The 26840-nt window shown below is 43.2% G+C and overlaps 1 protein-coding gene across 4 annotated transcripts in view; it reads right to left on the bottom strand.

Annotated features, from left to right (window-relative positions):
* The window catches only part of Prkn (parkin RBR E3 ubiquitin protein ligase), a 1173661-nt gene that overhangs the window by 84881 nt on the left and 1061940 nt on the right, over positions 1-26840 (bottom strand). The window contains exon 9 of one of the 4 annotated variants that reach the window (XM_048805865.1): positions 17844-18659. The exons of 2 other annotated variants lie outside the window; for them this stretch is intronic. Coding sequence is in view for 1 of the 2 variants with exons in the window: in XM_048805864.1 (XP_048661821.1) it covers positions 18600-18659 (60 nt within the window). In the remaining variant the exon portion in view is untranslated. Of the gene's footprint in view, positions 1-17843; positions 18660-26840 lie in introns of those variants that run through there. One more of the 4 variants, XM_048805864.1, reaches the window with a different exon arrangement.

Raw genomic sequence — 26840 nt, 5'->3', positions numbered from 1 at the left:
TTGACACAGAAGCCACTGGGAAGGAAAGTCTGGTATCTGGGAATCCCCAGCAGCACTCCTGCTGGTTTGAGACCGCCCTCTATATGTGACTTCCTACTCAGCTCTGTCTGAGTTCAGCACAGCACTGGAGATGGGGTCACCCACTGGAGCCACACAGCCTCTCAGAGATGGGCGGGGCTTGCCAAGATGCCAATCAACCTATTTGCAGCAAGACTCCTCCCGCTGAACCCTATCCCTACATTTGATGTACTCCCCCTTAAATAAAGAACTGAGGCCATTTTCTAGTTGTTCTGTTCCAGCTCCTATGTGAACTGGAGAATATATCAGGCACTCCACCTCTTTGAACCTAACTTCTGGCTCTGTCTCTTATTTCTTTACTAATTATTTCAGACTTTCATTTTCTCAGGGGGCTTATCATCTTCTGAGCAGGAATCTCCCCTGGCGGAGTGCTGGCTGCCCCGCGATAGGGAACTGCTTTGGTTTTGACAGATCTCTTGGTCAATTCACATGGATCCCTCAAAATAATTCTCTTAACTCCATAAAAAATTGGTGCCACCTTCAAATACTTTAAACTGCATTTATAAAATGAACATATTTATAAGTACTTCCAATGTCTGATTTAAAAATTAATTTTTTCCCCTGAGGACTTAAATAGCTCATGAATAAGTCAAAATCATAAATAAAGTGAATCTTGAGTTCTCCTAAAAGCTTTGATACTGTCTATAAACTTTGTAGAGTTCAACTTAACACCCCAAGTCTGAATCAATTACTCAATTAAGTGTTTCCATCTGAGTCACAAGGCTGATCCTTAATAAACCATATTTCTTTAAATATTCAAAGTTCATACAATTCCAAATGTACATGAATTGCTTAACATAAAATATCAGTTCTCGGGCTTGGATTCTCTGAAGCATTCTTCTACATCAATCTTTCTCCGAGGAAATGATTGCATCACCCCCCACAGTAAGTCATACTTCTATACAATTGTGGGATTGTTTTCTCAACCTGCTCGAAGTTGCAACATACACAACAATTTTAGCTGAGGCACCAATATATTCTGTATGTGACCTGCTGGGGCCCACTGAATCCTCTTTGTAGTTGCCATGGTGATAATTCCATAACTCAAAGGAGATGAGCCTGGAGCCCTTGACTTTAGATCCAAGTTTTACATGCAGTTGTTCCTCAACTTATAGCAAGCCCGTGTCCCAATAAACATGCTGTTAGTTGAAAAATGTCATAAGTCAAAACAGTCTTTGATAACCTTCCTTATGAATATTATAGTTCAACAGCACAGGACACTGGATTAGTAGTACCTGGAAAAGATCCAAACTCCCAAACTCAAGTGCACCAAAGTAGAACCTTCCTTAAGTCAGGGAGTGTCTATACACATACTACCTCCACCCCGAGGACTTGGCAGAATTCTGCGTTATTATCAACCTAAGGTGCACATGCATTTTCATTTTAAGATCTTTGGGCTTAATCATCCTTCTCCAGAGGAAGAAAAATTCTGCCTCAAGATGATCGCATCAGCTCCTGCTCAGTCCCCACCCTTCTGGCCTGGCCTATAGAATTCAGACTTGCCAGCCCTATAATCATATAAGCCAGCTCTTTGAAATAAAGAGAACTAGGACTAACACACAGTTTCTTCTTTTTCTCCCTCTCTCCCTTCCCTCCCCCAAGTCCAAAAGGGCAAACTTATGCTATTCTGAGGTCAGAAAATATATAATTAAGAATTGGTTTGTCAAGGGATCCATGCATGCTATCTTTTTATTTTTAAGAAAAATGGGGGAGTGGGGGAAAAGCAGTAACCATTCATATAACTGTTGCTAGAGGTGTTGGTGGTGTTTTGATGAGGACCCCATGAATCACAGAAAGGTGGTATAGGTGCTAGAGGTCCTGGCAGCACTGAGACCAATGGCATGCAACCTGTTTCTTTGGAGCTACTTCTCATGCTGTTCTGGGTCCTGCAGAAGAGAGAAGACCTCTGATGCTATTAGGCTTTTAGGTTCTGGGCAATGCGCCACACTCTGAAGTTCTTGGGGCGATGTGCTGGTTGGGATTAAGGTGGCTTTGGGAAACCTTCACTGTTCAAGAAAATCTTTCTAAATCTTCCTCAATTTGGCAGTAATAGTAGGGGGTCATTTATGATTTTGGGTCCAGTTTACAGCATGGTCTGTTTCTCAGAATATTCCTAATTGAACAATAATGACGGCCATGGAACCTTCCTAATGACTGGATTCTTGAGCTCCTGTTAGCACCTGCATGGTGTGCCAGTCATCTTAGAGGAACCTTGTAGCAGCCTTGCAGTTGAAGTGTAGGAGGTGTGGTCAGAAAGCAGCAAAGTCAGCAGGCAGAACCCAAAGCAAAGGTCAGGGGTTGAAACCCTACTAGTGCCACTCCACTTTCTGGAGGTCAGCTGAACTTCACTTGGATTTTGAGGCACTCATTCTGGTTCATAGCTTCACCTAGGGTCTCCACTCAAGTGTCACCTCTCCAGTGAGACCTAGCCATTCTAAAAGAGCATCACCCTCCCGCTCTCCAGCAGCCTTTATTTCTCTGTATTGTCCACCCTCAATGTCATGGCTGGATCTGGAATGACTCTCAAAGTCCTGTGTTGACAGCCTGGTCCCCAATTCATGAGGTTCATAGGTGGGGCCTTCAGGCCATGGCTGGATCATGAGGGTTCTGAATTCACCTGTGCACTAATCCCCTTGATGGATCATCCATTGATAACTGAATGGACTACTGGCAGGTGGGACCTAGTTTGAAGAAGTATGTTACAGGGGACAGTCCTGGAAGGGGTTCTCCTTCTCCCAGACCCTTTCTTCCTCTCTCTCTCTCTCTCTCTCTCTCTCTCTCTCTCTCACACATACACAGTGATAAAAAGCCAACGAACACACTCAGCTGTAGTTTTCTTCACAGAACTATTGACATTTTATTACATGTAGATTTAAAAAAAAATTTTTTTAGTTGTAGAGGGACACATAATATCTTTGTTTCTTAATTTATGTTTGTTTGTTTTTTTTTTTTTAAATGTGGGGCTGGGGATTGAACAGTGCCTCACACATGCTAGGCAAGCGCTCTGCCAATGAGCTACAGCCCCAGTCCCTATGTGTAGATTTTTTTATTTTCTGGCTTTCCTCTTAGCACATCGACTTCTCCAGACACAGACTGTGTCAGTTGGGTTTGATTTGAGATACTGTGTCTTATACCCCCGGCACAGTGCCTGGCGTGTAGTGGACACTCAAGAAACATTTGTGGAGTAGATGACTTGTTATTTATGTCAGCACACTTAATGCTACCTAGTGAGTAGAAAGATTCCTAATGAAAACGCCCTTTCATTCCTCTTAAAAATACAGTCCCATCAAGTCCCACCAGGTCCCCGATCTCAGGGAAGTTACAGAAATACTAGGTGACTAGAAACAAACACAAACATGTACTTTAACTCAATCTATTATAGAGAAACAAACAGTGAACGTTTTCTAGGTTTCCCACGGGTCCATGGTTTCTTCCATTTTGAAATTAATATTTAAGAGAAAAATGTTTTCTTAAGTAAAATGTTGGGCTCCAGGAGAAGCAGACGGCTCTCCATTCTTCCACACTGCCAGCATTTATCCTGCCCAGGAATAAACAGGAACAAGGACAAGACATAGTACTACCAAAAGAAAGGCTGCCCTCCAGGGATGAGGATCTGCCGGGGCCTGTCTCGTGTGGGTGGTCAGAGTAAGAGGGCCTGGGGCACCCAAGGGAGACTGTTCCCTTCCTCTTCCACCCATGGGGCCAGAGAGCTCTGGGGCTTCCCCAGGAGAAGAGCGGATCTCACTCTCTCAGCAAACCTGGAGGACATGGTGATGGGAGGGGTCTGGAGTGGCCGTCTCAGAACCTGCCTCCATGTGGCACTGCAGGAGCACTGAGCTCTGGGACCTGGGCTCGGGCATGGGTGGCAGTGTGAGAGGGAGGAGAACCTGTCCGACTTGCTCGTTTAAAGGACGTTCACTGAGGAAAGTTCCAGACCTCCTGTCAGGAATTCATGAGTTCTCTGCTCGGTCCATCCAAGTTTACCCGAGTTCCCCAACAGTGCTGGGGGGGAAAGTCAGGGAAATGATACACCTCTTGCTGCTTTTCTTGCATGCGTGTCTCCCTCAGACTCCGCAGGGAAGACAGGCAGCTATGCCAAGGCAGGATTCCAGTATTCCAGGTTCCTCTATTTACGTGTGTTCAGAGCAATTTTCAATGCGTCCGCGATGAAGACAGAGCTCTCATAATTGCGGCCAAAATTGTCAAAGGAATAAACAAGACTGATAACAGAGTTCACTTCTTCTAATTGTCCTGCAGCGACACAACTGTGTTATTAAAAAGCACCTGGATGTCATACGAATAATTTCCTAGTCATGCTCCTATCTACAAGCAGCCTCTAGAAGAGGAACAATAGGAAATGATTGCCGGGTGGAAGGATGGGTAGCCAGATGAGCTGATGAGCTCTGTGACCCGAGGGCTGAAGACGCGCTACAGAAAACTCAAAAAGGGCAGGTGGCAAAATCAAGGAATATGGAAACCTACTGTTGGTTACAGATGCGTTAGAGGACAGATCCGTTCTGAAAAAGGAGAAGTTGGAAACCAGTGGCTTCCTCTGTACCTTACCATATCATTTAAAACTGCACGATAAAGAAGGCCAGCATTGTGGAGATGACCACCTACGGAAGTTAAAAAAATACAGCCTTCTTTTGTCCTCCCTTTGTAGCTCTTTGCAAAGGGAAAGGTAATCATCAGAAGACCTGCAAGAATTGTGATTTGGCTTTACAGAGGTTGTGGGCCCTTAGGTGACTCATTCCAAACGCTCACGTAGAAAACGACGGCCTTCTGAATTACCTGGGGTGCCCCAAACTCTTTGAGAGACTAATGGGATGCCACCATCCGCCACAGGAACGCTAATAAGAGGAAAGGAGAAATACAGCTTTGCTTACATCCAGATTTCTTTTAAAACTGTGGGGACGGGATGCGAGGACAGACATAAGTCTCAGCGCAGCTGCCCGGCTCTCTGAAGGTGTCTCCCATGCCATTACAGATTTTAGAGACATGCTGCCATTCTTTAATCATGATCATTATTGGAGGAAATGATTGAAATTTTAATTATTAAGTAGAAGGAATTGTAGAGCGCTTCCACAGTGCCTGGCACGCCTGGTGGGAGAGGCCATCAGCACAGCTGGCGAACCTGGAGCCCTTGTGGCAGCCAGTGACCCCTGCCGCGGCGGAGGCCGCAGTCTGTCTACCTCCCACCGCTGCCTGTCTCCTAAAGTGTCTGCACGCTGTTTACCGCAGAGCCAGTATTTAGACCAAATGCTCAGTAATGGGAAAACATCAATTATTTCCTTCCTATACTTCAATGAAGGACGATCGCCCTTGATTTAATAGCAAAGCAGCTTTTCCAAGGCACAAAGGCATTTCTACCATCAAGCACAAAAGCCATACTGACCGTCCGTGTTTGTTTTCTCTTCTCCTGTAGAACCCTGGGCACTTCATGTCTTGGCTTTGTGCTCATGGTGACCAGGTCTGCGTGTCTGATGGATTCTGCACTCACTCCTGTTCTGCAGACTGGGACTAGGCAAGCTGGCCCACCAAGAAATACCTACTTTGCCAGAATTTGTTGTGGTGGGGAAAGCGAGAGGCACGTGGTCACTCTGCCTCGGAAGGACCTTGATCTAGACCTTGTAACTGCATGAGCCATTTTGAGTGTGTTTTCTTTCTCAGCTGCAGGGCTTGTCATCCTGTGGACAGCCTTGCGTCTTCTCTGGAGGGAGGAGAGGAGTGAAATCCAGCACCCAGGGGAGGCTTCAAGGCCAGACTGGCTTTCTAGAGCTGGTAAGCCCTTCCCTTGTCCCAGCAGTGTCCCTTGCCATGTGGGGCCCTGTTGGTGGCCTGATGGCAATGGAAGGGACCTTTAGATGGGAGTGTTCACTCCAGCCCTAGGTCAGCAGAGTGTGGGTAAGATTTGTCGCAGGTTAGTGACACTGGAAGCCTGATTCCACCTGATAGGGGACACCTCTGTGGGGTTCGCTTTTGCCAGGCTGAATTCATAGGCAACACTGTGATCTGACTCTTCCAGAGGAGAGCACAACCTCAGAAATGCTCTTGAGGTGACGACTGATTCCAGAATTGAGTGCACAGTGAGCGCTCCGTTGGGTTTGGTTTATTTTGGGGAGAGTCAGGCCATACACTTGGTGGAATAAATCAGGGATCCGCAGCCATGGTTTTGTGTGGGCAGTGTGCAGGGAGCTGCCTTCAGGCCAAGTCGTGAGAAGGAAGGCGTTTCCTGAGTCCCCTGGTCTGTTTACAGCACCAGAACTCCCAGCCTGCTGGGCACTGGGGCCTCCCATCCCCTGGCTCCTCGGAGGTCCCCCGGCTGAGGGGCCTGGAGCTCCCACACAGCAAGAATTCTTTCCTCATTTTCTCATCTCTGTTTCGAGGTTTCCACTTACATGGAGATTTCTTTGGGGTCTAGAAAGCTACCTAATGGGCACCTTTTGCTGTAGGTATAGAACATTTTAGTTGTTTTATCTTTGTCTCCTTCTCCTTCATGATTCAAGAGCTCTCAGGGACTTGCCCCTAATGGGAGATTCATGCCCAGAAATGGGTCAGCAGAAATCACTGTATTGAAAGTAGGTCTCTTGGTGGTGCTGACATTATTGTATCAAAATAGGATAGCAGCTGCTGGCTTTGTGTGAAGAACATCTTTACCTACCAAATCACATACTCCTTTTTTCTTCAGTTTAGCCATCCATACATCAATCATTCATCTTTTTCAGTGTGCCCACAGGTTATTGCAGGTGTAGGAATAGTAGAGACCAATGCGAATAGTGGTTGATCCAGATCAAGAAAGCCTCTGTCTGGAGTGGAGGACTGATTTGGAGGTAACACAACCAACGTTTCTATTAGAATCATGGTCTATGCTATTTGAAGTCACAGTGGTGGCAATGAGAGAATTATTTACCTGAGTGTGAGCAGGGGTTAATGGGGTTGTTTATAGAGGAAAGTACCTTTGACAAAGGCCTTGAAGATCAGATTAGCTGATAGAAATAATGGGCAAGGGGAGGGGTACAGTACTTCCTTTGGATGTCTCAGGCCCAAATAGACATTCAGACTCTCCAGACTGTAGCAAGTCACACTTGGCTATCGAGTCACTTAGAAGACCATGTGACAGAAAACACAGCCTCTCTGCAGGGAGGGTTAGAGGATATTCTTGAATCCCTAATAAACTATTCAGGTTTGGGGAGCAAGGTTCTGTCGAGGGAGGGAGCCAGGCTGGGTAACAGCCTCAGGTCCCTGATAGGACATCCAAGTCCTAGTGAAGCTAGGAGATGTAACATCTACATCTATGGGCACAACTTCTAGGGAGGTCCACAGCCAAGGCTTCCCCTAGATATTTAGAGCTCTAGCTGTCAAGGGTTAGCACACCAGGCAGGAATCATTTTATCCAAATTACTACCTGTTTTTACTACTGAATAAGCATTCTACCTGCATTGGGTTTTGAGAAAGCAGAACTGAAAGTCAAATTTGTCCTCAGAGAAGGAGAAAGGGTTTCACTAGCCAGTGGCTCAGAAGGAGCAGGATATACAGAGGTTGGAAATGTGAGAAAACAGTGAGTTCCAGAACTGGAGATAGTACCACCTGAGTGGTACCACCGAGTTGGACATATGAGGAACCATAGAAGGAGAAGAAAGATGGAAGATGAGGCTTGGCTGTGAAGGGTCCAGAAAACCAACCAGACTATATTAAGGAGCTTGGATTTTTAGCCTATAGGCAATCACTGAATGGGAGGGTTATGATCACATTTGTATGGAATTCGTGTGAAGGATGCATTACTGGAGGAAGAAAGAACAGGCCGGGATAGTAGCTGAGAAAAAAAAGTGGGGTGGGGTAGGAGGAAAGAGGAAATGGATGTGAGAATCATTTACCTACTGGAGCGGATTAATGATCAGCCATTGTGAATAAGACTACATTCACGGATGACCAAAAATGTCCTCAAAGACTAAGAGAAGACGTGAGTGATAGAGGAGGAAGAGAAACAAGTTCAGATATTGACATTTCGTAGTTGAAGAACTTATGAGAATTCCAAGGGGAGATATCCAGTAGGCAAGTAGAATCCTGGAGCTTGGAAGTAGCACACCTAGAGAGAGAGCTGTGGAGCCATCAACCAGAGAACTGCCAACACAAAGGAGATGGCCTGAAGGGGGACTGGGGTGGAGATAAGTCAAGGTCAAGGATGGTCCCCTGGAAAATACTAACAGTTATTGGACAGGCAGAAGACAATCTTGTGACGTAGACTATGAAATTATGTGACCGGAAGGTGGACAGAAAGACAAATGAGGCGTATATCCCAGGAGCTCTGGAAGAGGGAGCAGTCAACAGCACCAAACAGAGCAAGCTGCCATGAGGGGCACCCCCACAGGAAGTGCCTGGCCAGTCCATGCCTTGCCTCCTTCTTCCATCTTTTCATGGTCTTTGTATCTCCATCTCCCAGTACACTCTAAGTCATTTTATTTAAAGAGATCAGATCATAAGTGAGCCCGGAATCATTTATATTTAACGACTCTACCTATGCAGCATTCTTTTAATTCTAATCACAATGTCTAGGAAGACCTAGACTTCTAGTGATCTCACATTTTATGTCAAAATTCCACAAGGAGAGGAATTTTAGGCTCTGATTTGGTATTCAGTTGGTATTGTAGCACATGCTCTCCCATTACCTAGAAGCTAATGACTATCTAAATTAGTTATATGGCCCAAAGCAAATATAAGGTGGTTAGTATGTTTGACCAATCATTAAAGTGTGTCTTTCTGGAAAAATATGCTCTTAAGTCAAATGACACCATGATGTTCTATCAGCAGTATAGCTAACCCTTATTAAGAGGTCTACTTTGAATGTCTCCCCAGGGTAATCACAAGAAAAAAAAAAAGAATCAAAATTTAATATGTCATTAACAGAAGTTGACTTGCTGAAAAATAAGCTGAACTAGTTGAAAATTGCTGCTAACACATTCTGTAGCTGGCAAATATGACTCTGATTCTCTAGAGAATGGAAGCAATGAAAAACACATGCAATATGCTTTGCATTCCCAAAGTTGGCATACTTGAAGAATCAATGGATTTAGTTCAAAACTGGCTTAATAGCTTTTATACAGAGACCAGGGCCTGAGGCCAATAAAATTTCCTGTTTCTTCAGGATTTCTTTGCTCACTTTGTTTGTCTGGTGGAGCACTCACTATAAAAAGGCATCACACAAATAGTAGAGCACACACAGACACTGGAAGCCCTGTGAACAGTAGATTACAACATACCAGGGGAGGCAGGGAGATAATGTTTATGTAAGTACCCCTTTGTTATGGCTTAGATATGAGGAGACGCCAAAAACTCATGTGTGAAACAGCGCAAGAAGGTTCTCAGGTGAGATAATGTGCATGATGAGCGCTGTAATCCAATCAGTGGGTATGGATTAACTAGGTGGTGACTGTAGGCAGGGAGGGCGTGGTTTGGGGAGACAGGTCACTGAGGTCATGCCTTTGGGGTTTATTTTTTGCTCCTGGGGAGCATTCTCTCTGCTTCCTGACTGTTCTGCCCTGAGCTGTTTTTCACTGCCAGGCCCTTCTGCCGTGATGTCTGTCTCACCTCAGGTCCAAAGCTATGGCGTCAGCTGACCGTGAACTGAACCTCTGAAACCGTGAGCCAAATAAATTTTTCCTCCTCTAAAATTGTTCTTGTCAGGTCTTTTGGTCACAATGTTGAAAGAGTTGACTGAAACACCCTTGAAGAGCAAAGTGCCCTAGCTGAGCTCCACAGGAGTCCCAGGTTGGTGTGGGCGCTGGCCACTGGAATGACCAGTGAGGCATCATGGGAGAGGTGGCATGTTGCTCCCGGCAGAACTCCTGAGGCACTAGCCTCGGCATCACCGCTGCAGGGTCACAGCCACCTTCAGCTGTGGCTCTCCTGAGCCTCCCTCTTCACAGGGACAGGTTGGCCAACCCTCTCTCAGTTTACATATCCCTTTGCTCAGCTCAGCCTTCCTGACCCTGCCAGTGTGCCGCAGAGTCACGTCCTCCACAGGTGGACAGGGTCCAGACCGACACTGGAATCCCAAACTGATGATTTCCATGCTGCCCCTCCTTGATCTTGGACAGGATGCATCTGAGATCTGACAGTACTTTCTGAGAGCACCAAGTGGTGAAGTTGAAGGGACCCGGGATTAACTGAATCTGAGTACCAGATGCTTCCTCTAACCATTTTGCTATCCACATGTGGAACATTCCAATTTCTTGGTCCCCATGGACTGAAACTTCACTGCTAAAGAGTTTGATTCACTGTGAATCAGAAACTCTCTGGGATATGAGCCTGGAAGAGGTTGCTGAAACTCACTGCCAGCTAGAGCAACCTCAGAACCCCACAAGAACAGGTACAGATCGGTGTGCTGTGGGGCTGCCCTGGAAGGAGAAGCCTTATCTAGTGATCACTTTTGCCAGCATTTCCATCAAAAATTTGGAAGCACCCCGAATTTTGGAAGACCTGCAAGTATCCCACAATATTGACATTGAGATACATTGAAGACACTGCGTCCCATGGGGCTAGGAAGGTGGGCAGCAATAAAGACTTTTTAGACACAATCTCAAGCCAGGGACTGCTTTGGGAAAACTGATGGGGATGGTCAATTTCTAAGGAAGCCCCATTTAACTCCTGGAACTCTAGTCTCAGAGGTTTTTTTTAAAAAATAAACATCATTGAGACATCATTTACATGAAATGAAGCGCATCCCCAGCGAGCATCCCCTCACCTTCTGATATCTAGGTCCCAAGGACTCTTGCTAATCCCAAGGGAATCAACCATTTAAATGTCAGATAAAGGGTTCAGGCGGTAAATGTGAGTTTCTCCTCCTTGGCTGATTTCCTACTGGGGAGCATCCTGAGGGCGCTTGACTTCTGACTCGCTTCCTGACATAATGAAGATTTCTCTACACTGGGATTCATTTCATTTTTGCAGCTGATCTGCCTTTTACACATTCTGATGGTCCTCGTTCCTTCCTTCAGCCCTGGCCTTCATCTGATCGCCTTTCAAACGGAAGAATTTCTTTTAATATTTCTTGTGGTGAAAGTCTTCTGAAGATGGATTCTGCCAGCTTTTATCTGTTAGAAAATGTTGGGTTTTTTTTTTTTTTCTTTTGGCCTATATTTTGGGGCAATTTTTAAACATTCAGTTTTAGTGTGACAGTTTTTTTCTTTCAGCACTTGAAAGATATCATTCAATTGTTTTCTGGCCTCCAATGTTTTTGAGAAAGAGTCAACGTTCATTCTTATCACTGTCCCTTTCTACAAAATGAGTTTTCCTCCTTTTGCAGCTCTTGACATTATTTTCTTACCTTGGGTTTTTAGCATTTTATCTGATTCATTTAGGTCTGGTTTTCCGTGTGTTGTTCCTGCTTGAGATGTACTGCGTTTTTTGAGTCCTTGACTTTTTTTTTTCTTTTTTTACATTTATTTATTTTTTAGTTTTAGGTGGACACAACATCTTTATTTTATCTTTATTTGGTGCTGAGGATTGAACCCAGCGCCCCACGCATGCCAAGCGAGCGTATTACTGCCTGAGTCACCTCCCCAGCCCGTCTTTGACGTTTTTCATCACTTTTGGGAAACTTCCACCATTATCTTTCCAGATGCTTTTCCTCCCCCCTTCCCTCTTGATTTTTCTTCTGGGTTTCCAATTTCATGTATGTTGCCATGTTTGAGCTTGCTCCACAGATCTTAGATACTCTGTTCTATTTTTAATTATCTTTTTTTTTAAACTTTGTGTTTCTTTTTTCCCCAGCTTTATAAAGGCATAATTGACAAATAAAAATGTTACATATTCTAGGGACACAGTATGACTTTATGTTCACATACGTTGTGTACCAATAACCACAATCAGTAACACATCCATCACCACACATAGTTGTCTCTCTCTGAGTGTGTGTGTACACTTAAGATCTACTCTTAACTATTCCAAGTATATAAAACAGTGTTATTAACTGCAGTTATCCTGATGTGCATTAGACCTCATGAGAGTATCTGAGTGGTTCACACTGACTGTTCCTTGAGATCACAGTACTTCCCCTCTGCAGTTCAGCCATCTGATAACCTATTGAGTGATTTAGTCACTTCTGATGACACATTCCCTTCTAGGAAGCACTTGTTACTTTAAGTAGTTTTATTCATTTAGGTTCCTTGTTGATCTCAGCTCTCTGATGGGTTAAACATTCCCTAAAAATGTTCAGCTTCTCTGATTTGTTCCTTTTGTTATAGCAGGAATCTAGAAAATGGTTTTATGTTTTCTCCTTCAGCTCACTAGTTCCTATTTTTTCATTTATCATTCTGGCCTGTTCAGGCAGAAGCATAACCAATTCTGCTTATTCAACTTAGTCAGACCCTGCTGATACTAGGCTTTGAAGGTACAGGTTGCATATTAAAAGATAAGCCAGTACCTCTTGAGATTTGCCATCCTTTATGGTGAGGCATACTCTCAAAATAAGACCAGAGCCTACTCTTAAACAAATACATAGATATGTAAATGATAACAAATACCTGGTGCAGACACATAGACTTAGAAACACGTACAAGCACAGGCCTTCTGACAAGTGATGGATAGGTTCATTCTAAAGGTCCCAAGGACAGCACGGTAAGGGGGATGTCTCAGGGTCTTCTCAGTAAGATTGTGGGTCTCAGCCTGGGACATAAGCTTTTCCCTTTCTAGGACACTCAAAAAAAGTTAATTACCTGGATTTTTATCTTTTGTTTTTGGTGACATGAATAAATAGGAGTGAAGTTTAGTCAAAGACCCAGACGTGGAGCTCCTGTCTGGTATAGAGACCTTGCACCAGCTGGCTTTCCTCTGCCAAGTGTCTGACATTCCAGACACCCGGCTTGCTTGTTCCTGACTTCTTGTTCTTGTGTTTGCCTCTGGATTAGAAGGACTCTCTCACTGATGCTCATTAGTGTCCTGATGCTGAGGGAACATCTGTGTTGATGAGTAGTTGTCTTTTTCAATGTCCAGGGAAAGTGGCATTTGGAGAAAGACTTCTATTCATGCCCTTCAGACTTAACTACAGTCCTTTATTCATTCATTAACCAGTTATTGAGGACAGACTATGCACCTGGTATCATGTGAGTCATTTAGTACAGGTGTGGATACTATGGACAAAAGTCCAGCACATATGGGGCTTATAATTCATTAATATATTGTAGTTTTGTACCAGGGTTGAACCCAGGGGCACTTAACAATTGAGCCACATCCCCAGCCTTTTTTTTTTTTTTTTTAAATCACTTTGAGACAAGGTCTCATTAGGTTGCTTTCAGTCTTGCTAAATTGCTGAGGCTGGCTTCAAACCTGTGATCCTCCTGCCTCAGCCTCCTGAGCCATTGGGATTACATGTGTCACTGTGCCTGGTTTAACTCATTAACTTCTAATGAGTTCAGTTTAACATGCATTTACCAAGTTCTCGAATGTGCTGGGCACAGAAGAGCATACTGATGTGTAAGATAGGCATCTCTCCTGAAGCACCTCATTCATGGAGAAGGCCCACACATAACCCCAGTACAGGGCAGAGAAACATGCAGAGTGCCGAGGCAGAGATGAGAGGTGGCAGGTCTACCCTGGGGTTCAGGGAAGCTCTCTGGAGACAAAGATGCCTGAGATGAGTCTTGAGAGATGTGGAGCAGTGAACCAGGAGTGGCAGAGACGCAAATGCTACCAGATGGCACGTTCTCCTTCTCACTATTGGAACACCTCCTCTGTGCCCAGAAAAAGACAGCTTGTTTCCAGTCTAACTTGCACTAGGGTTGGCCAAGAGCTGTAAGTAGAGCCGTTGGGCAGTTGTTCCAGGAAGCTCTGTGCTCAGAAAGGTGGTCCTGAAAGAAGGGCCATGGTTCCTTGGAGAGCCTGGAGATTCTATGCTGTTCCTCAATCTTGATTGTTCATTCCTCTTTTATGTGAGAAGGAATAAACGTGTATCCCTTCTAACTAGGAACAACCCCCATGTTTTTAGAAAATGGACTAAACTAATTATTAACTATGAACAGGTGTGCCCTGCTCATCCCGTGGGAGATGGGGCCTGGGAGGTGAGCAGGAGTACCTCCCACACCATGCTGAGGAATCCAATCCACCCTGTTCTATAGGGTGGATAAGTGGTGTCGTGATATTTTTCATCTGAGAAAATCAATCTTAGATGAGTACAGAGAATGGATTTAGGAGAGTGTTGTTGTTCATACAATAGATGCCCACACAGCAATAAAGAGCTATTCAGTCACGTGCAGCGAAGGGCATATCTCATGCATTATGGTGAGTGAAAGGAGCTGGACAAAAAAGAGCAGGTCCTATAAGACTCCATTAGAAGTTCAAAAACAGGCGGAACTAACTGATGGTGACAGAAGTCAGAACAGTGGTTACTTCTGGCTGGAAAGACACATGCAGGAGCCCTCTGGGATGATGCTAGTGCTTGATTATTAGATATAATAAGCTTAAATCCTAGTGCAGTTGTGTGCTTTTGTGGGAAGGTGACAGGTGGAATAGACACATTGTAGCCAACAGGCATCTTAGTTCATCAGCTCCGGATTCTGTGCATTTGAAAGTGTCACTTCAGTGCATCTGCGCCCCACCTGTAACACCACTGTAGGGATTAATGGGACTGTTGGGAGTGGAATAAACACAGGACCCCCAGGGAACCCATCTGTAATCTATCTACCCCCTCCAAAAAGAGGGACAGGGAATGTTCATGCTAGAAAAGTTAAAAATAATAAATTTCTTATTATAGTTTGGTTCAAAAAGGGAAACTAAGGCAGAATATGTTCTGAATACGAATCCAAGGATATAGAATAATCCTCAGGAGTTTGGGAAAAATGATTCTGACAGCAGGAGTGAATGGGCTCCTTGGTCTAGAGGCTAATGTTTTTATAGAACATAGGAACAAGCAAGAATTAGCTTCAATGTTGGACTCTACCTACATGTTATTTAAGCAACTCAATTATAGACCTACATGCTCCATGCTGCCTTGCTGGCTGTGATTAACTGTGGTTGCCACTCAAGAAGGCGAGGCTCATACTGTTGTCTTGGTAACTCTGGTGGCTGATAGAAGTTTCACTTCCAGGAGTGGATCAAGGCAGGCCCATGAGGAGCTACTGTTACTGCAAAGCACACTGGCCATGTGGATTCAACACTCCCAGGAGTTGTAAAGACCAAACTCAAAACCCAGACACTGAATCTTCTATAACCTGAGCTGTCAGCCATACTGCACATAGAGAAAGAGTGTCCTTTAAGTATCAAGATGAACCTCAGGCCCGACCCTGTAACATTTGTACTTGATTAAAAGTACATTCATTCTTTACTGAAGTCTACCCAATGTCAATGTGATTTTTTTTTTATTTTAATTTTTAAATTCATTCTAATTAGTTATACATGACAATAGAATGCATTTTGTACACAAACAGAGCACAACTTCTCATTCCTCTGGCTATACATGGTGCAGAGTCACATATTAGTGATTAGTGTAATCATAAATGTATATAGGATAATAATGTCACTGTGATTCTTCTGAATATTCTTATTTCAGGAAGTCTAAGGTTTAAATGAGGGTGTCTTATGGAATAACACGCACCCCTCCAATCCATGGCCTTGAATTACTCTGCTGTTCACAGCTAACACAGTGTACAGGGTGGACTCAGCCTCTGAGACTCAGTATGTTCTTCTCAAGCACAGGAAGCTCATGTGCAGTGTTTCCTGGTGTGTTAAAGGCTGTCTTCACATTCTCTGTCTAGATATCACTCTGCATGGCTTGGTCCTTCCCATAAGACACTCCAAATACTGAATTTGTTAACTGGTAGAACTGGCCACAACCAAGGATACTTCCTTCTAATTCACTGGGATAAGATGGGAGGTCCTTATGAGACAAGTAAAGTTTCTCAATAAATTTTCTAGTGACTCTCCACCGAAATGCTGCGATGTGTTCAAATTTGTCATATTGTGGCAGATAGAATACCTCTCCAATGCCCCAGTCTCTGGAATCTGTGAATATGGTACCTCGCATTTGGAGGGTGGTCACCCTCTAAATCTTCATTCGCTTCTCCAGTAGCTCCACCAGGAACTTCTGCTGGGGCTGGGAGTGGGCAGGATCATTCTTCCCACTCATGATGTCTCCTATGTGGTGGCAGCTCAGTCATGAACTCTTATGGCGGTTAAACTGAATTGTCAACTTGACCGGATTAAGAGATAGCTAAGATTAAGAGGCTACTGGGTGTGTCAATGAGGGTGTTTCTAGGAATGATCAGCAGGTGGGTTGGCAAACTGAGTGGGGAGACCACCCTAAACGTGGATAGCAAAGTCTAATAGATCAGGAGCCTGAATGGAACAAGAATGTGGAAGAACAAGGAAGCAGCAGCCCTCCCAAGTTGATTCTTCTGGAGTGGGTACTTTGATTGCTGCTGTGACCTCCCGAGGACGTCAGACCCCCACTCCTTCATTCTTCCAAAGTGGACTCTACCTGTTGATTCTCCAGCGGGTTTTCAGGCCAGGACTGAGCCTGCATCATTGGTCCCTCTTGTTCCAAGGCTCTGGCTTCTTGGACTGAGCAGCCACTGGTTTCTCCAGCTTTCTAGCCCACAGATGGACTTGGGGACGGTCCAGCTTCTGGTTGTGTGAGCCAGTCTAATAAACCTCCTTTTAATAATCGTACCTATAAATGTATATCCTTCTGGTTCTGTCCCTCTAGAGAACCCCGACTAACACAACTCTCAGGGTGATTCACAATGGATTAGAAATCCCTAAGTACAGCGCACTTGGATTCCCTGAGGATCACTTCTGCTCCCACCCTTGCCCAGGTCAAGAGGTACCCTACGTTTTGAGAATTTTTTTTTTTTTAACATTTATTTTTTAGTTTTCGGCAGACACAACATCTTTATTTGTATGTGGTGCTGAGGATCGAACCCAGTGCCGCGCACATGCCAAGCAAGCACGCTACCGCTTGAGCCACATCCCCAGCCCAAGAGGTACCCTACGTTTTGGAGGGATCTGCCCTGACTTACCTCTGGCCATGACCCTCTTCATTAATAAAAGAGTTTGTAGAAGTACAAAGCTGTAGCCACCATAGCACGTGTTCACTCCAGGTATCCAGAGCCCCAGAATCCCCTGCCCACTTGGGCTTGGGCCCCATGCAGGGCTTGGGTAGGAAACTTCCTCCCATCCACCTTCCTGGGGGTTGACTATACCAGTATTGTGCCCACCCCAAGCTTGAGGGCTGGCCAATAAGCTGCTGAATATAGGATGAGCTGGAGCTTTCAGGCTGTGTGTCTACCCACGTGTATGCGAAAGACCTTCTAGGCAGGCAGAGATGGACAAGAGAAGGGACTGGGTCAGAGAAAGAAACCAACTCTCCCCATTCTTGGAAGTTCTGATGAAGAACTATAAGGGTTTGGAGAATCCTAAACAGAATCTCAAGGTAAGAGGATTAAACAGCTTGCTTGTTTGACACAGAACTTTAAAATATGGAGATATGGGACATGTGGACCTACATCTGTCCTCTTGCCCCAGGACCTGCAAATATTAGGACTGGACCTAATCCTCTCATCAGAGGGAGAGACAGAGAAAGACCAGCTAAACAGAGTGAAAGAAATAGAAAAAGAGATCTTTTTAAAAAGTTGAGAAAGAAATATAACCAAACATCAAGATAATTGACAATTTCTGGGTTATGGGGATTTTGTTTTCCTTTACACATAAAGATGCACTTACATAAGTGGTTTTATAATTAGAAAAATTTTTATTTATGAATTTAAACCTATAAATATTCAGGAAGTGCCTGGTATAATGTCAGTACTTGACTAGACAGCATAAGAAAGTAAAACCCAAACCAAACAAAAAGTAAAGAGGAAGTCCTCAATTAACAGAAATGAAGAAAAAAAGAGGAGAAACATGATTTGGGTGAAAGGAAATGCATCCTTCTTAAGCATTTTTATTAACAACTTGAAAATAGACCTTGATCGAATGATCAGCTAATTTCCACATGACTTCGAATTGGAAGGTATATCGGTAACAGAATCAGGGTTCAGAGACATCCTCCAACAGTTGGAATGAGGGGTGAACCTAGCAAGACCAGCAGAGCCAACCATACAGAGCAGCCTAAGTCCCAACACTTGCATGTGGGCAACAGCTCTGCTGGCTGTGGGACGGCTTAGTAACTGCACTGTTATGAAGAGAATTAACTGCAGAGTGCAACTACTAAACCTCTGGTTAATCTTAGGTAACAAAATAGAAAGGGCAGAATGAAGGGATCTGTAGTTCTTGGCTACGTGGTGGCAAGACATCACCTGGATTCTGTTTAGTTTCAACATCCATTTTATGGGACATTAAAAAAATTCTGAAGTTGGTAGAGAAAAAGTCCTCTTTTGTAAAGAATTTTAGAAAAGCCTAGTTTAATATTTTTAGTATGTTAAGAAGAAAGGACTCGTGTCTGTTTGGATAAGAGTGTTGGAGTGGGTGTGGTGGAGGTGGGCGAGGTGCCAGCATTTCTCAGGGATTAATGGGCACCATGAAGAAGTCATTCACAGCAGGACGCAGGATTCTGAATTCTCCAGGACGGCAGAGGGAGGGCCACGCGGGCTCTACATAAAAAAAAAAAAGCATTACAAAAATCAGAACTAGTAAAAAATGAGGTAGATGCCTTCCGAAGAGGGTGAGTCTTAATTGAAGAAGGTGCTGGAGTTTAAAGAACCCCATGAATGGCACCCGTCACCCCTGCATGCATCTGATAAAAAAGGACGGTCTACTCCTTTTTACAAGGGCACCAAGAGACACAAGGGGACAGGACGGTTTCTTCAGTAAATGGCGCTGGGCGAACTGCAGATCTGCGTGGCAAAGAATAAAATTGGCTCTTCAACTTATGTCTTATACAGATATCAGCTCACAAAGAATAAAGCACTAAACATAAGACCTGAAATTGTCAAACACCTGAAGAAAACCTAGGGGAAGAGTTCCCTGATGGCTGCCTTGCCATGGTTTTTGGCTACCATCTCGCAAGCTCAGGAAACCAAAGCAAAATGAGCAAGTGGGACTACATCAAACTAAAAACTTAAAAACAGCGAAGGAAGCAATCGGCAGAACAAAAAGGAAGGCTGTGGATTGGAAGATCATATCCGGGAACCATCACTTTATTGTATTTCTATGGGCTCAACATATATCTGACAAAGGGTCAAAGCAAAAACATACAAGGAGTGAGTGAGACTCAATATCAAAACCAAAACCCCAATCACCCAATTAAAAATGGGCAATGGACCTGAATAGACATTGCAAAGAAGACAAAGAAATGGCCAAAGGGTAGATAAATGTTCTCAACATCACTAATCATGGGGGAAATGCAAATTAGAACCATAATGAGATACTGCCTCACAGCTGTTAGGATGGCTACTATCAAAAAGCCAAGAGACACCAAGTGCTGGAAAGAGTGTGGAGGAAAGTGGTGAGCTCATGGAACTCACAGACTTGGGGGAATGTAAATTGGAATAGCCATGATGGAAAATACCACAGAGGTTCCTAAAAAATGATAAGTGGAACCACCATATGACCCAGTTACCCCTCTGCTGGGTATATACTCAGAGGCAGTGAAATCAGCACCTCGTAGATATATCTGCACTTCTGTGTACACAAGAACATTATTCATAAAACCCAAGATATGGGAATAATCTAAGTATTTTCTAAGTATTTGAAGGACAAATGGATGAACTGTGGTATATACAGTGGGATATTATTCAGCCTTAAAACTTAGGAGATACTGCCATTTGCAACAAAGTGGATGAACCTGGATGACATGTGATTGGGGAAATAGGCCAGACACAGAAAGAAAAATAGTACAGATCTCACTTATTTGTGGAATCTTAAAAAAAAAAAAGTTGAGCCCATAGAAATAGAATAAAGTGATGGTTACCAAGGGCTGGTGTGGGGAGAAAATGGGAAGATATATAGGTCAAAGGGTACAAAGCTACAAATAATCAGGATGAATAAGTCTAAAGATACAATGCACAACAGGAGGGCTATAGCTATGTTATCATATTGTCGAGTGGAAATTTGCTAGAAGAGTAGACTTTAAGAAATCTTGCCACACACACACACACACACACAGAAAACAGTGACTGAGATGGTGGATATACTGATTTGCTTGGCTCTAGTTATCATCTCACTATGTGCAACTGTATCAGAACATCATGTACATCTTAAATATGTACAACAGAAAAATAAATAAATAAGGAAAAAGGGAGGGCCAGGGGTACGGTTTTGGATGTGTGATTGCCAGACTGGAGGCCATGGCTTGTGTGTGAACTAGTTGGTTTTCTAAGGCTCAATTCTAGGGTTGAGAAAATCCACCCATGTAAGCCTAGGCAAAGTCAGACTCTTAAACAAACAGAACTGACACAGGTCTCTCTAGGGCATCTGCTCCCATTTTTGACTGGAGCATGACTAGTTCACTCTTCCAAACTTACCAGTAAGGCTGGATTTGAATTATGGCTCCACCAGTTGTGTTTTGCAACCTTGAGCAGTCCCATGGGGATACACTGACCCCCCCCTTAGCCTGGCCGAGACCTGGCGCTCAGCAATCTCATTATGGTCTAGCTCATGGGACACTCAGCACCCTTCCTACTCCCAGCAGCTTGAGTCTCTTGTTTCTTATGGGATGGGGGATGCTAATGAGATTCTATGGAGTTTGGGGACTTGGATGAGAAAAAAAAATATGTATTTAACTTCATGACCCCTCTATCTAAAACTTGGCATTTTCTGCAATTGTAAATATAAGCATCAGTAGCAGTAGTAGTGGTGGTGAGTTTGCCATAAATAAGAATCACAGATATTTTCATATTGATTTAGAGTTGCTGCAGATGACTTAAAATGTCACTCATATACAAGACTTCAGGTGACAGGAGGGCATGTGAGCTCACCATCGTCCTCTGCCTGTGTGAGGGAGCTGAGGCCTCCTCCCCCAGGGACCCAGACAGACACGTGGCTTTCCAGAGTTCCCCTGCACAAGGCTGCTTTGATCCTTGTGAGGAAGGAGGGGAGTCAAAGAGCACTGTGCGGCTGAATGTTCTAATTTAAGCTAAGCAAACTGTTCTTAGCACTGCTTTGACTTTAGGCAAAGAAACTCAACTGTAACTCCTATTTTTTCTGCAGGGTGAGTATCTATAATCTGAAAATCTGAAAAGTAAAAAGATCCAAAATCTCAGACTTTTTGAGTACAGACATGATGCCACAATGGAAAATTCTGTAACATGAAACTGTGGTTCATGTACAAAAAATTATTTAAAATATTGTATAAAATCACCTTCTAGCTATGTGGAGAAGGCGTACAAGAAATAAATGGATTTTGTGTTTAGTCTTGGGTCTCACCCTCAAGATATCTCATTTTGTATATCTGAATATTCCAACGTCTGACGAAAAAACCCAAATCTAAATATTTGTGATCCTAAGCATATTTGAAAAGGAATATGCAATTTGTATTTTAAATGTATAGATTGGTTAATAAAGAAGCACATATTAAAATTAACTTTTATTATTTTGATAGCTGAATTTCCTTTAGAATCATATAGTTTATATATTTAAAAATGTTATTTGAGATAGTATCTAAAGTATTAACTAATTTGTCAAAGGGATCCGTGGTACAAAATGGCTAGGAACTCTTCACTAGTAAGTCAGAATTTATATCAAGAAAGCAATCAGATTCTGATATTCGGTGGAAGACGAGAATTTAAGGGATTCAGCTGTTTTTAGTGATCTTTCTCCTTAGGGTCTTATCTGCAGGGCTACTATTTAAACCTGTAATTGGAGTACATTTAAAAAGAAAACTGGCTTCAAACACAGAACTCAAACACCTAAAATGCACTTCTGTGAGAAAATCCAAATATTTATGTTTCCAGATCATGTTCAAAAATTTTTCAAGCTTTGAGATGGTACCAAGAGCTCCCCGCTGTCCACGGTGGTGATTAAAAAGGCCATTAAAGATGGCTTCCAGGGAAAGAGCAGTGGCCAGAGGTCAGGCTGTGGGAGGCAGAGGCCCACCGATGTGTTTCTTTGACACTTGCATTTCAGTCGCACAGCAATCGATTTCCGAGAACACGGGAGATGCGCTGGAGTTAGTGTGGGATTTCTACACTCCTCGGCTCTAACTGGGACATTCCATAATTACACTGAAATGAGCCCGCCTCGCCGCTCACATCATCTGTGAAGAAGTTATCTAGCATGAAAAGGAGGGGAATGGAAATGGAGAGCCAGCTCACAGGAAGTGCTAACAGAGTGGCTGGTGGGCGAGCGGGTGCAATGGCTTTGATACAAACCAACACACGCGGTTCTAATTAGGTAGTAAGACAGTCAAGGAACTGAGTGTTATGTCTGTTAATTAACTTGGATGATGCTGGATAGCGAGGGATCCCGAGGAAAAGCCAAGAGCGTTTAGCTCTCCAGTGTGGTGGGTTATTAGAGAACAGGTTCCTGTGCAATTTCCTACCCAGCATTCTGAAAAGAGGCTCCGCTGTAAAAGTGTTAAAAACACCAAACGACGATTCTTGCGGGCTATCAGGAGCCTGAACTGGGGATGCAAAGATTTGTTGAAGATTTTATTTAGCACAAGGTTAAGGAATAAAAACTATGAAGACGGCTTTTCTGAATTCAGTCCCAGCATGGTAGAATGACTTTATTGGGGGGAGATACCAGACAGTGTGAAAGGATGCACTGCTTTGGTGTTGTTAGAATACCTTCTGGAGGGACTTTTTAGTTTTCTGTGTGACAAGTAGGGAAATATTAAAATTGGAATGATTAAATAAATAGGTCATACCACGGAGAATGCACGAGCATTACTAACGTAACTGTTTGACAGTGGCAGCAAGAACCCTGCAGACCCTCCCACCTGTCCAGTATGGTCTGGGGAGGAGGCGGTGTCTTCCTGCACTGCATCAGCCTGGCTGGACAGACTGTCCAGGTGAAAGGTAGTAACCAGGCTCCAGGGCAAGACGGAACCCCATGAAAGGGGCCTCACCTGGACAGACGCGTGTAAGCGCAAACCAAGCTGCGTCAAGGTGAACTCCCTGAACAGGAAAAGGCACCATGTGTTTGTCGTAGCCACTCTGAAGACAACAGAATGACAGGGCACAAAGGAGGATAAGGGCGTCTTCTTCAAGATCTGGGACCCAGTTAACTAGCTCCTAGGTAGGATGATCACACTACTTCTTGTCTAACTCAGCAATTTGGAAAGAGGAAGGGAGCGTATTGGGAGGGACTGCGAACAGCAGCAGAAACCAACTGGCTTGGGGCAAACCAAGAAGCACGGTTCTCTATTCCTCACTCCGCGGTTCTGTAGTTACATGTTGCTGATTCATAGACACCACATCCCTCTTTATGATCTGATTTCCATTGGAATGTGAAATTAACATGATAGTTATGTAATTATACAAAGTTTATTGATAAAATAATACAAGTGGATAGTCCTCAGTATGCAATAAATAAAATACTACTTATCATTATTATAGTTACACATATAATAGTTCATTTAAAATACTTTCCTAGGGATAATTGTTATTTAACTCTCAATACAACTTTAAGAGGTCTAAGAAATTCTGAATGATTTGTCAAATAAGATAGTAAATAAGATTTATGCAGATATGCTAATGCAATGACATATATATTATAGGTAGTTAATACTTTAGAATAATCTTTAATAATAAACAATATGATTTTACTTCTATTAATCTATTTGAAGAAAATAACCAGATGAATAAAAAGAGCTTTATGTGCATGATTTTTTTTGTAACATTGCTTATAATAGCAAAAAACATTAAATTTCATGTATAGGTAGTTCATTAAACTAATTATGACACATTCATAAAAGGGAGCATTATAGAACAATTAAGGCAATTTATACATAGAATACAACATTGTGGGTAGAAAAGGGAAATATATATATGTTTGCATATGCAGAGTATTTTGGAACAATGGCTGGTGAATAGTTACCTCTAGAACCTGTAGCGGGGGCTGGAGGACTGCGGTAATAAGTCTTAACCTATGCTATATGATTGCCTATCAGGTGATTATTTCTCACAAGGGTGACGTTTAAAAAATAAAAATTATATTTAGTAAATACACATCTATACTATAGCACTGAATACAACATTGTGTACAGATTAAGGTGCAGAATAATACCGATATTTTTAAACAATGCATATGTAAGTCTGGATCCTTAAAATGCCTAGGAGGATGCAGTGAGAATGATGCAGTGTTACTGTGGACTGTTACGTCAGGTTATCCCTTCCCTTCCTTGGAAAGCGCCGTAGCAATACATTTACATCCAGAATCAGGAAGCCAGCAGCCCTGCCCCTTGGTTCTTAGGATATGGCTCAAGGCAGCAGCGTGTTGGCTTAAGCGTCTCATTATGGCTAGGAAGGTTCCACCCTGATGATGCTCTACTGTCCCCAGGAAGATGACAGTCAGAGAATCTTGCACTTGTTGGAAAATAAGAAAATGAAGGACTTTTTAAAAAAAAAATTATTTTGGTTTTAGGCAATTTGGTTTTGTTTTGCTTTAGGAAGAATGTGAACTCTTAAGATGTACCCTCTGAAGGATGGGTTGACCACAGCAGGGGCCATGGAGTACTAACAGATTTAGATAGGGTCGGTCCTACTCTTCAATTGCTCCCATTCTCTAATTGCCTGATTGCCAGGTACTGGGCAGGAATGCGCTTCCAAGGCTGTATGATTTGCTCTGGACAAAGAATTGTGAGCACAGTGACTGGTGCCATTCCTGGGCAAACCCATAATTCTTTGTTCCCTTTCCTTTGGTGTGGAGAGAATAGAAGCCTGGGCCAAAGTGAGCCCCCTTCAGCTGGGTATCTTGGTGTGTGGAGCATCCTTTTGCACGCACTGGCCAGGAGCATTAGCAAGAAATAAACTTTAAAGGTTTTAGAGTGCATCATTTATTATCACTGCAGCACTTCCTAGCTTATCCTGACCACACAATTTCTGAAGCCCAGTACAAAATGTAAACATAAAGCCCTCTTTGTTCAAAAAATAGTTAGCATTTCAAGATGGCGACTGTAGCCTGCCAAACTTCACAGGGGCCCTCTGAGCACAGGGCTTTGTGTGGATACGGAGGTCATGCCAAGAAGCTGGCCTGATTTTCCCTTTTAACCATCATAATAAGCTGAAAAATGCTTTTTAATTCCCTTATTTCACATATGAGGAAATTGAGAGCTTAAACAGCTTGCTTAAAACCACAGTTAGATATGCTGAAAGCCAGAATTTGATCAGATTGGTATTTTTAACATTGTTATCACAGATCTTTGTGGATTCATGGTTCTGGGCTTTAGGGCACAAGGAACAAAGCACATCATTACAGACAGCAGACAAGACTTGGGAAATACTGAATCCTTTATAGAAAATCACCCACTCTGTCCCCCAACAGAAGGGAGAAGAGTTAAAAGTCTAAACCATGGCACACTAGTATTTTCTTTTGCCAGGAAGTAGTCATTTTAGTCCTTATCTGAAATACCTGCCTCAGCACATGCTAAAGAGTATCAATTAAGAAAAGTTGGTGCAGCTGTTAATTTCAGTGCTGTAATTAATTGGCATTAGAGAAACCATTTTCATAAACAAAGTGCTAGCTATCGCCTGGTTACTAGAATCAGAAGCTGAGGGTGGAGCTTTCTCCATGGTAACCAGGCAGGGAAAGAGCATCCTGAACAACTAGGTGGGCAGCAAGTGGACACTCAACCTGAGCAGCCTGGGCAGCCGCACCCCACTGCCCTTCAGCTTTGCACATCACAGAGGATGTTGGAATAATCAACTCAAGAGCAGGGTTTTGAATTAAATACATTGCATGCCTTTGCTGAAATCTTTTTTATGTATTCTTTGAAAGCTATTCAGAAAGCCTAGAAGCTATTGTTCAAAGGGCTCGTCCAATTAAAACCACACTTTTCCTTTGAGTGCTCCTGGACAATCCCTCATGCCTACTTCCCAATCCTTCACCTCTCTGAGAAGGCTGCCCCAGGGCATTTGTCCCGGGGCTAGTATTCTGCGTTTAGGTTCAGTTAGGATCAAAACAATCGGCTCCCTTTAGAAGCCTGTATAAAACATTGGCCTTGTCCAGCTTCTCAAGTCAAGAAAACAATTGCTGCCTGTGAGAGTGTGAGTGGACATGGGGAATTGCATGGTCAGGTATTTATTTGATGTGAGAAGACAGGGATCCTGGCTTACCTACTTAGTTTGAGGATTGGCCTTTACATACCTACTTTCTCCACATGATTTTGAATATTTTAGAAGAAAATTGGGATATAATAAAATGGCATATGATGTGGATGAGCAGAATTTCCCCAAGTTAGTCTGATTAGTCGGCTTTGCGTACCTGGCTGTCTTTGACCACAAGGCTAGTATGTGGCTAATGACTGCAGTCTTGGTGTCATTTCCTGGCCCTCTTTTTTCTTGTACAAAGGTTAATTGAATGGTTACAAGGTTTCCTAAAGGACTTCCTCAACCTCTTGGTATTAAAACAAAAGGTTCTCTTATAAAATGGCTCTATAAGCACTCTAAGTATTTAGCTTAGATTTTCAGTAACTGTGGAATATTTAACATTTGGTGGTTTTTGAGAATTTCCATAGACTTTCTCAGCGTCTTCACTGAATTTAATCATGCATTCTGGCATTTCAGAATTGCTTATTCTCCCTCAGCTCCTTTTTAAGTTTGAAAGTGAATTTGGTTTTGTAGAACACTAGAGACAAAATTCATAGACTTCCCAGAAACGTCTCTCCGTGTACG

The sequence above is a fragment of the Marmota marmota genome, unplaced genomic scaffold (genome assembly GCF_001458135.2).
Source record: "Marmota marmota marmota unplaced genomic scaffold, marMar, whole genome shotgun sequence".
Classification (NCBI taxonomy): Eukaryota; Metazoa; Chordata; class Mammalia; order Rodentia; family Sciuridae; genus Marmota; species Marmota marmota.
The sequence above is the reverse complement of the archived record's forward strand: the minus strand, read 5'-3'. Positions and strand labels throughout refer to the sequence as shown.